The 10,963-nt window shown below is 42.3% G+C and overlaps 1 protein-coding gene across 1 annotated transcript; it reads right to left on the bottom strand.

The window, feature by feature from the left end:
- Positions 1 to 815: 815 nt before the first annotated feature.
- Positions 816 to 8,269, bottom strand: LOC136544319 (DUF21 domain-containing protein At2g14520-like). Its single transcript, XM_066536547.1, has 11 exons — positions 7,911 to 8,269; positions 6,927 to 7,003; positions 6,752 to 6,835; positions 6,555 to 6,668; positions 6,378 to 6,464; positions 5,227 to 5,366; positions 5,045 to 5,132; positions 2,778 to 2,851; positions 2,127 to 2,263; positions 1,761 to 2,008; positions 816 to 1,280 (listed from the first exon to the last, which is right to left on the bottom strand). Exons 1-11 carry the CDS (start codon positions 8,086 to 8,088, stop codon positions 1,239 to 1,241), a joined length of 1,269 nt encoding a protein of 422 aa, XP_066392644.1. The 5' UTR covers positions 8,089 to 8,269; the 3' UTR covers positions 816 to 1,238.
- Between the last annotated feature and the right edge of the window lie 2,694 nt (positions 8,270 to 10,963).

The following is a 10,963-nucleotide window of genomic DNA, read 5'->3' as shown; positions in this document are numbered from 1 at the left end:
ATATTAGTTCTAGAAGTACAAATATATTACTCTTTTAGTCTACGTTGTTTCTCGCTCTTGATAATTATCAGACATATTAAATTAAAAATATATTATTGGATTTGCTTTATCTATATAAGTAAAATTAATCTATATATTCTAAAATTTTATGGTCTAGAGAGTCACGATGAATTCGTCAGAGTCCCTCAAAATCATAGGACCGACGCTGGCTGTGTGCAGAAATCAATACAAGCGTGCGCTGTTCAGACTTCAGAAGACTGCCACATTCCGTGACTATGTTACAGTAACGGTACCAGTAGCTGGTAGACAAACTCCCATGGAGAAAACGAGGAGCGGTATTCCCATACGTACCGTTGTTGTTGCGTTCCGTAGGTTGTACAGCTGTACCAGACTGCGTGCCTCAAAATGTAGAGATCTGCAGCCTGTTCGGCTGATGCTGATACGATGGTATATGATCGTAGATTATTATTGCTGATTGATTTAGTGTGAAAAAAAAATACTATTTTAACTAAAAATTTACGATCATTTACGACCAAACGAACAGGCTACTCGAAATTCACGTACAGTATCAGCCTGCCGCCATCATAAAAAGAAACAAATATTTTATTGGGGTTTCTTCTGAACCCAGCTACACAGACGCGTCAACGGTTCTGTTTCTTTCCCTGGTGCCCAGCGCGCGGTACATTTTCCGGACCAAAGCGCTGTTCTGGACGAGGAGGACGCACTCCGAACAGTTTTTCTTCGACTGGTAGCCTTTGAACTGATTTTGAGTAATTGAATAGTATTATATGAGAAGAAATAAACTAAAATAAGCTAAAACAAATCGAAACATGACCAACCGAACAGGGTGTTTACCAATACTCGAGACAGCCAGCCACCAATAGTACGTACTACAATGAACGGCTACGGGCCGAACGGGGTGTTTACCAATACTCGAGACAGCCAGCCACCAATAGTACGTACTACAATGAACGGCTACGGGCTACGGCTAAAATATCTCTCAGGCCTTTGAATATGCATGTATTCATATTAATCCACATGTGTTAAGTGGATTGAAGTAGAATTAAACTAAATTCTATTCCATTCCACTTCAACACATGTAGACTAAGGTGGATACACATGCATCCAACCAAGCCCTCAATGTATCTTCCTGTTCTATACATAAGTTTACATACATTACATATGCCGCACTTTCTAACAGATGGAGGGAACTATAAACAGTGGGCGCATGGCCAGCGTCATTGCTCCTCATGTACGTCTGTCTCGTCGTATATCTCCTCCTGCGTCAACAAAAACGAAGAAGATAAGAATCACTGTACAGTAAATGTTGCAAAATGATACCTTGTAGGACAACAGTTGCGGTGCTCAAGCCATACGTGCACAAGATAGGACCTTTTGAGCCTCCATATATTTATAAGGATTAAGTTTCCTGGATTTATAGCTGGGGTTCAAAATTAGACAAAGACAAGAGTTGAGGGGTCAAAAATGAACTTAATCATATTTATAATGAGGACATGTATGTAGCTGTTTTTAAGTACCCTCAACTTACTTTACTGAATTTCGTAATCTCTTTATAGTTTCCACAAATAAAATAATTACCATAGAATTTCTAACAACAAAAATAATCACCATAATTTCGTAAGACAACTACGATAAAAGTTCATCTGGTTTGAATGTGCTATCGGTAGGCAAGCATTATAGACAACAAAACAGTTTACTCGACAGCCTAAATAAACCTTAGAAATTTCCAGACCACTAACCTGCAGAAGCTCCTCAATGACATCCTCCATGGTTATGATTCCAACAGCCTCTTCATCTTCCCTCAGCGTGGGCAAGGGCTCTTTATGGACCTGCAGAACGTCTGATTGATCTTTGGACCATTTTTTAGGCCTATTTCCTCTATTTGATGCGTTCTGAGTGTTAGGGTAGCTCTTCCATCTTTGCAGCGGTGGTGGAAGGTTCTTCACGACCTTTTCGCTGTTCTTGTCATCAATAGCAATGGACACCTCTTTGTTCCACACCCAAAGAGAAGAAAGCAAAGAGAGCAAGATAATATGATAATGTGCACACCAGATGTGAGTTACTAAGGATGACTAATAAGGTGTAACAATTGCATAGGAGCTCACCGAAAGTTCCACCATCATTGGCAGCTTGTTCAGCTGGTGGGTAACTTTGATTGTTTTTCCTTATGACCACAGCCATGTGGCTGTGACCTTTCTGAAATTCGTTTAGGATGTCATAGAGGGGCATATCTTCTAGAACACTGAAATCCAGCAAGGGGCACATGTGTTAGCTAAATATATATTAGGTCTTCCCTATAGTAATATGTTCACAATATGATGATCAAACTAGAAGGCTCCAACATTCGAATTGCTGAAGAAATAAACTATTCACTTTCCTATATCCAAATTTGAACTTGATGTGTTTAGTATACGAGTTTGAGAGCCATGACTTGTACAATAACTGGACTATAAGCCACTTGTATGCTAACCTAATTATACATGTCATATATATGAATGTTCTCCCAACAATGCCCCAATAGTGAAAACAAGCTAGCTGAAAGCCTGAAACCGCACTACACACTAGTTATTTAGGACCCACCCATCCTATAGCGATGTTCATGACTGGTATAAATAGGTTCTCTTGTGGAGCATCAAGGATACTGTGATAGGTCATTCTTTGTATTTCCAGTAACACTGATACATATGGAAACAGAGTTATAGTTCACTACAGAAACCACCTAAAACCGTTAGATGGAAAGAACTTTCATATATTACCGAGGAATTTTGCGGATAGTTACACTTTTTATAGGAACCTCATCATCAGCATTAACCGATAATAAATTCTTCACCTGAAAATCCATAAAGATAAATGCAATACAGTTATATCCGTAAAGGTTACCAAAAAAGAAATTTCTATACTCAAAAGTCATAGCCACTAATATTAACACACGTGCAACACATCACACATTTTTATATTGTATTAGTCGATCATAGAAGAGAGACTACAAAAAACTCAGCAATTCTCACCAATGTCACACATGCCATTGTTGATAGCATTGCTTCATATTAAATCAATTTACACATTCACAGGTTTCAGCCTTTACTAAATCACAGCTACACCTGCCTAGCATAATATCTAAGAGTAGCTACGTGAACAGGAGGTAAGTTTGAAGTACTTCTTCCTTAACAAAATAATAAAGTATGTTATGTGTGTCCAGCTTGATGCCTCGGGGACATAACTATAGCATGGCTAATCAAGTTGTTCAACCATATTTTTCGATCGAACAAGATGCCTGACGAGTGGAAGAAAAGTATATTGGTACCGATCTACAAGAATAAAGAGGATATTCAAAGTTGTACTAATTACCGGCGAATTAAGTTGATGAGCCATACTATGAAGCTATGGGAGAGAGTTATCGAGCATCGCTTGAGAGCAATAACGCGGGTCTCTATGAACCAATTTGGTTTCATGCCCGAAGGTCAACCATGGAAGCCATTTTCTTAATAAGAAAGTTATGGAGCGGTATAGGGAGAAGAAGAAGGACCTACACATGGTTTTTATTGACTTAGAGAAGGCTTATGATAAAATACCAAGGAATGTTATGTGGTGGGCTTTGGACAAACATAAAGTCCCAACGAAGTACGTCGGGCTCATTAAGGACATGTACAACAATGTTATGACTAGTGTTCGAACAAGTGATGGAGACACGGATGACTTTTCGATTAGAATAGGACTACATCAAGGGTCAGTTTTGAGCCCTTATCTGTTTGCCTTAGTGATGGATGAGGTCATAAGGGACATACAAGGGAACATCTCTTGGTGTATACTTTTCGCGGACAATGTAGTGCTAGTTGATGAAAGCCGGACAGGAGTGAATCAGAAACTGGAGTTATGGCGGGAGACTTTGAATTCCAGAGGTTTTAGACTCAGTAGAACTAAAACTGAGCATATGAGATGTGACTTCGGTACTATTACTCGGGAGGAGGAAGATATTAGTCTGGAAGGTTAAGTAGTGCCTAGGAAGAATACCTTTCAATATTTAGGATCAATGCTACAGAGAGATGAGGATATTGATGAAGATGTTAGCCATAGAATCAAAGCAGGGTGGATGAAGTGGCACCAAGCATCTGGTGTCCTATGTGACAAAACGGTACCACAGAAGCTAAAAGGCAAGTTTTATAGGACGACGATTAGACCTGCTATGTTGTATGGTGCAGAATGTTGGCCTACGAAAAGACGACATGTTCAACAGATAAGTGTCGCGAAAATGCGTATGTTGCGTTGGATTTGCGGTCATACAAGAAGGGACCGAGTTCGGAACGATGATATACGTGATAAATTAGGGGTAGCACCAATTGAAGAAAAGCTTGTCCAACACCGGTTGAGATGGTTTGGACATGTCCAACGGAGACCTCCAGAGGCACCGGTGCGTAGTGGAATCCTAAGCCAGGATAGTAACGTGAAGAGAGGTAGAGGAAGACCGAAGTTGACTTGGGTAGAGGCAATAAAAGAAGACTTGAAAAGATGGAATATACCCAAAGACTTAGCCTTAGATAGGAGTGCTTGAAAAACAGTTATTCACGTGCCTGAACCTTGATTGCTTCTACTGGGTTTCAACTCTAGCCTACCCCAACTTGTTTGGGACTTAAAAGGCTTTGTTGTTGTTGTTGTTGTTGTATGTGTGTCCAGCTTAATAAATCAATCTTCCACAAATTTCTATCTTGATTAAAAATACAAGTGCAAACAATTTATTAAACCAACACTACATACATGAACTGTTTGCTGTCAACTTCTCGCAAGGATTGACAATGGCAACCCTTTTGGGCTTAGTTCCCCTGCCATTTACCTGAATCTCTTCTGAACTTAATTTTGAATGTTCTATTTGGCTAGTAATCGGTAATCCTTACCACTGTGGAGAATCCTATTCTACGCAAAGATCTTTCTTCAACAAGGACAGACAACTGAAGGATAGATGGAAAATGCTAGAAATTTCCAATTTTTCCTGAAAAATGCATAGCATATTTTAATAGCAGGACATTACCAATATCAATCCAATAATATTTGTTTCCTTTTCATAATAAACAGGAACTCTGCTATGCCCTTTCTCAAGTACCTCTTGCATCAGATTCCTGTGTGAAGGAGACAATGGCACAGTTTGTTAACAACAATTCTGCATAACTGCAGCACGCTGTTTAAGACATAGAATGAGATATGACGTATTACCTGTCAAGTTTTGCATTTATATCAATTGCAAATGTTTGACACAAGGGTGTCATAGCATCTTTAGCTTTCTTTTCAGTCAGTTCAAGAGCTCCAGCTATTATGGTAGTTTCATCATGGGTTAATTCTCCACCTTTGCCAGCCTGTTTCAGTTACAAACAAGTAACATAGCTAAGATAACATAAACTTTCATACACGTGCAAACCTTCATGCCTCACAAAATCTATGCCATGACATCCTTGCTAAATGTGTCTGGATAGAATAAATGTAACACATCTATTAAGTCGATCAGCTGCATTCGAGCGTCTAAGATATATGCCCAAACCAGTAAAAAGATGTTTATAGCATATAACTTCGTTCGATATTCCAAGTAGGCATCATTTATTGTGTTCCATTGAATACACATCCACACCAGCAAATCATCCACAGATCCACTAATGACTCTCAAAACGAAATTATATTGTATTATCCGCTTTGAAAGCCTAAACATCGAGCTCACATAACCGTATGGTAGTGGTCTAAATATATTGTCATCTTATGCCTTCGGTTTTCACAAAACCCCTGCTTGTTCCAGTACCCTTCAGCCACTCTTCTCCTAAGCATTGGACTCACTAAATTACATACCTTGTTGCATCCTTATTGTTGACACAGATAAGGCTGCAAAACGATTGCTAAACTTTGACAAATGAAGTAGAAAGGTAACAAACTATGATAAGCTGTATAATCTAACTTGACAACCATCATAAGTTGGCTGTGATGAGTTGGAATAGCTCAATATCCTCCCTGCTTAAACATGCACATCAGCTATGGAAGACTTCACGGATCCATTTGAAGAAGACTTATTTGCCAATACCAAGCATACAATTCTGTTCTTATACGAGATGCTTGAATCAAGCAACCAAGCTTTAAACTAACACAGCACACAATATTTTCCTGCAATACCTTCTAAAGTACGAATGTGCTATGTAGAGACTGTGGTTAGCCAATGCCCATGTGATTGTTTCCTAGCGGGAGCATACAGAGATCGTGCCGAAAGCTACAGATAGATAGAAACACAAATACACTATGGGCAAGGCCAAGATCAGTCTAGATTCACAGCAAAGAAACATTTGCATGATAGACTTGCTACTTAGGAGACAACATAATTGGTATACCTCGTTCCCATGCATAGTGACAAGTGTCTTTAGTTCAGCTCTACGGAAGAGAGCTGTCTGACCATGACCCAGCAAATAGTCCAATAGCTGAAACAGAGGAAATTTTCAGTCCACATTATATATTGGAGAACTCGTCAAGTATTGTTAATACACTCTATCAGGGAGTACGCCTGTTACCTTGCTTATAGGATAGGCAATAGGAAAGCAGATCCAAACAAGCACACGAACTAATGGAGCAACTGAAGCACCAATAGCCAGCCCATAATGTGAGCAGATGGACTGTGGTAAGATCTGTTCATACCAAAATATTAGCGCATGATACCAAACTCAACACATGAAGCTGAGCATCCGTAAGTGAAAATTGGATGATTCACCTCACCAAACAGCAGAATCAGTGTCACTGATATCAAAATCGCACCCCAAGCAGTCACCAAGCTATCAAGGAATATGGGCAAAGCCTATACACAGACAAGCATATCATCACAACTTATTTATAGTGGGGTATCAAACTTTTGTAATCCAAGAGTCACTGGAAGCATAGAGCAGCACCTCCATGGCGCCAGCATTGCAGATTAGAAGAGTGCATAGCAGAAGGTGCTGGTTCTTCACAACAGGTAAAATCTTAGCTGCAACAAAGAAACATAGTGTCATACTGTCAGTACTGCTGAAAAAAGGCATCCAAGGTGCATTAGATATTTCCTGCAGTTTACCTAATAGAAATTTAATACTTTTGCATCAGATTCTGCAAATAATATATATCCTAGGAGTCATCTCCAACCATTTCAATGTGGCAAAATCCCACGGATATCAAACAAACCTAACTGAAGACACATTTTGCTTTCTACTAAAAACCACAACCTCGCACATCTTTTCCTAACAATATACTGTAAGTCTCACTTGAGAAGAAGAACAGGAAGACTTCTCCGTTCTTTTCAATGGCTCTTCTTATATGTATAGTAGTATATAATAAAAAGGAAACCCCAAAGTTTGTGTCTAGATTTGGTTTGGTTTATATGTAAAAAACAAACCCCAATGTCTAGTGAAGCCAAAGCCAAAGCCCAAAGGCAGTGCAGCATTTTCATTATGTTTAGAGAAACTCAGAACCCACTGCCAGGTGATCAATACAGTCATATCCCATTCACATTTCACAGGCGACCAAGTCCAGAAACACGAGGCAACCAGGGTTTCCAGATACTCCTGGTCAACAATACGGCGAAACAGCCTATCAGTTCAAATGTCCGATACTCCTGATCAATCTTTAGTTTCACCATCCACCGATTCTCAAAGCAAAACGCCTATCCTATTACTCATGAATCGAACTGGCACCCTGCCACCCTGGAGCTGCTCGACGAAATGCCAAGCCAACTCGTGTACCAGCCCCAGCGAAATCCGACCAACCGCACATCCAAATCAGGCAGCGCACACGCCCCCGCGCAACATGACGACCTCGCACCTATACGCGAGAGAAGAGAAGGGGGGCCCGGAGCGGCCGAGAAACACGGGTGGCGACGGTAGTTGGATAGGAGAGGGTACCTGCGTGCTTGCGATCCTGCTCGGTGCCGGACTTGGCGAGCACCTCGAGATCGACGAGGCTGAGGGACATGAGGCCCAGGGTGAGGCCCGACATGAGGCCCGCGAAGAGCACGAGCACGACGATGATGACGATGTGCTCGAAGAAGGCCGCCGAGCAGCAGTGGTACTCCACCGCCATCCACCTCCGCCGCCGGCTCCTCTCTCCCCTCCTCCTGCTGCTTGACGACGACGAGAGCCACCACCACCACCAGAAGGTTCGCCCCCGCTCGTCCCGCGAGCTCGCCCCACCCCACCACCTCCTGCGTGGCGAGCGATTCCGCAGTTGCCTTCTTTATTTAGGAGCGTGGGCGTGGGCGTGCGTGTGTCAACAACTGCGCAGTGACGCGTGGCCGGCGGAGGCCGGGTGGCCACCGACGAGGTGCTGACATGTGGGCCAGGTAGGCGCCCCGTTGGCCCACTTGATCGGGGTTAGTGGTCCTGATTCGCGGCCGTACAAATTCGTCTTGCCGGAGGCGGGTCCGCCGTAGGGATGGGCCCAGGGTGCAGCGGCTAATTGCTGGAAGATTAGACACTGCGCGAACTTTTGGGCTGTCGGCATATATAACGGCGCTTCCGTCAGCCTGTTCGAACCAATCAGTCAACAGTATTTTTCTCTCACAATAAATTAGCACTAGCTAGTCCAAATCAGCCCAGAAACCAAACAGCAAACAGGCCGCGTGTATGAACGGGCGGTGGCGTCTGACGACTACCACCATCGCCTCCCTTCAGATCATGGTCAAAGGTACCACCGGCTTGAGCATATCTCACGTCAGATTTATGTATGTATAACTATATAAGAAGTCACCGAAATGGAACAGATTTCCCCCACTATGAAGTGTGTTCTGAGTACCTGAATGATAGCGCACAATTTCATGAGTGGTCTGATTTATTCGGCAAGGTCTAATTTGCAAGCAAAGGGAGGCAAATCCATGGAAAGCCCCTACGAAGAACTGAATGGCCTCTCACTCTAAGATAAAATCTAAAATCCCAAGGGAATTTAAGTTTTCGAACTAGCCTTAAGTTATGCCGGCCCATTTTTCCTTTCCTTACTGTTAAATACGGTTTTTCGATATTTTGATCAGCCTTTTGAATTGGTCTTCTTACATTTTCTTGACAGTAATTTAAAAATTAATGTGACATCTGTGATTTGAAAAATTTAAGTACACCAATGACCTTTAGCTGCGCATAACACGTAGCCTAATGTAACATGAAACGTACGTGCGAAGTTGTGGTTGCTTTATTCCATATTCGACTTTGTGGTTGCAGGAAGTCTCTCGAACTCTAATGCAAAATATATAGCTGGAGCACCGAGCACGTCATCAGGCCAGGATAATTAAAGCAGCTGCCTTCATGCTTGCATGCCGGGCGCGTGTAAAGCCGGTGCTGCACGGGCCGTGGACGAAGCGCCGCGTCGTCCAGCAGGCTGTCACTTATTTTTGCTTACGTGGCAAATAAATAGTTACATATATCAGTAGCAGACTAGCGGTACTAATAAAGCTGTGAAAACTGGAGCCAAATCAAGAAGGATAAGCTGGAGATTACAGGAGCTTGATTGGAAGTGCGTGGTCATGGGACTTGGAAGGCAACCCTTTTTTTTTTTTTTGACAAGAAACAAGATTATATTAGCAGCATGAAGCTGAAAGTATGGTTACAGCTTGCATGTTTACAGAACTTAGTGCAGCCGATAGCGGGCACCGATGATGGTGATGCAAATAAGAGCACGCAGGCTCCAAGGTGGAACACAAAAGCAGAGAGAGCCTGTCTAGCCAGGTTATCAGCAGTTGAGTTTAGGTTTCTACTAATCTTTGTCCTGCTCGCTTGGCCTGATAAGCCATGCCTGAAAATACTATTGGCTGATTTATTGTGAGAGAAAAATATTGTCCATTGGCTAAAAAAAAATACGGCTTATACGAACATGACGCTCGAAGATCTGTGCATGATTCCGAGTGGAGCAGTTGTTGAATTGTTGAGTGTAGTATTTGATTCTCCAATCTGGAGGGTGAGTATGGTTATTTTGGTTGAGGAAGTCCACCAACTGCTGACAATCCGGAGAACATAGCTTGGGCCTTGGGGGATGAACTGGATCCACGAGTGATCGGGCTTGGGAACAGATGGTTGCACCTGACCTGTGGACGAGAGACTGGAGAGACTCTTGGCGGGAGAGGGCAGGATTTTGGTCTTTGTAGCTTCTGCACGTACGACAGGAGACCCGGAAACGCCTTGGCTCAATCTGCATGGGAGACTGCCAGGACGGATCGATTGCCGTGCGCGCGGAGAAGATTGCGTCTGCGGCGCGCTACCGTAGTATTTTGGTTTTTATTTGATAATTATTGTTCAATCATTAATTAATTAGGCCTAAAACGTTTGTCTCGTAATTTTCAACTAAACTGTGCAATTAATTTTGTTTTTCGTCTACATTTAATGCTCCATGCACGTATCGTAAAATTCGATGTGATTGCTACTGTAGCACTTTTTGAGAAAGTTTTTAAGAACTAAGGGTGTGTTTAGTTGAGGAGGTGAAAATTTTTGGGTGTCACATCGGATGTGTCGGAAGGGGTTTTTGGATACTAATAAAAAAACAAATTACAGAACCCATCAGGAAACTGCGAGACGAATATAATGATACTAATTAATCGGTCATTAGCACATGTGGGTACTGTAGCACTTAAGACTTTTCATGGACTAATTAGGCTTAAAAGATTCGTCTCGCGATTTTACCGAGAACTGTGCAATTAGTTTTTTTCGTCTACATTTAATATTCTATGCATGTGTTCAAACATGCTCTTTTACTGTAGGAGGCAAAAAAATTTGAAAACTAAACACGCCCTAAATAAGCACTAAAAAGAACAAATCGTGGACACATTTTGATACGACATTCGTCCATCCTCCTGCATGTCGCCCGTGCGATCTTTGTCCGCGCCGCCTGCTTCCGTCTCCCGAAAGAAACGTCGACCCGCTCCTGTGATTCTGGCCGCGCACCCATCGCGCCCACCCTGCGCCCGTGCCCGCCCGCA

The sequence above is a fragment of the Miscanthus floridulus genome, chromosome 1, assembly GCF_019320115.1.
Source record: "Miscanthus floridulus cultivar M001 chromosome 1, ASM1932011v1, whole genome shotgun sequence".
In the NCBI taxonomy this organism is placed as follows: domain Eukaryota; kingdom Viridiplantae; phylum Streptophyta; class Magnoliopsida; order Poales; family Poaceae; genus Miscanthus; species Miscanthus floridulus.
This window is presented reverse-complemented; position numbering and strand designations above follow the sequence as displayed.

Bases quoted from the DNA above. Each gene is read 5' to 3' on its own strand.
- LOC136544319 (XM_066536547.1), bottom strand. From the start codon at position 8,088: ATGGCGGTGGAGTACCACTGCTGCTCGGCGGCCTTCTTCGAGCACATC. The intron at 5,133-5,226 runs GTAATACGTCAT...TCCTTCACACAG, and splicing joins ATAAATGCAAAACTTGACAG to GAATCTGATGCAAGAGGTAC. The intron at 2,852-5,044 runs GTAATGTCCTGC...ATGGATTTTCAG, and splicing joins ATATTATTGGATTGATATTG to GTGAAGAATTTATTATCGGT.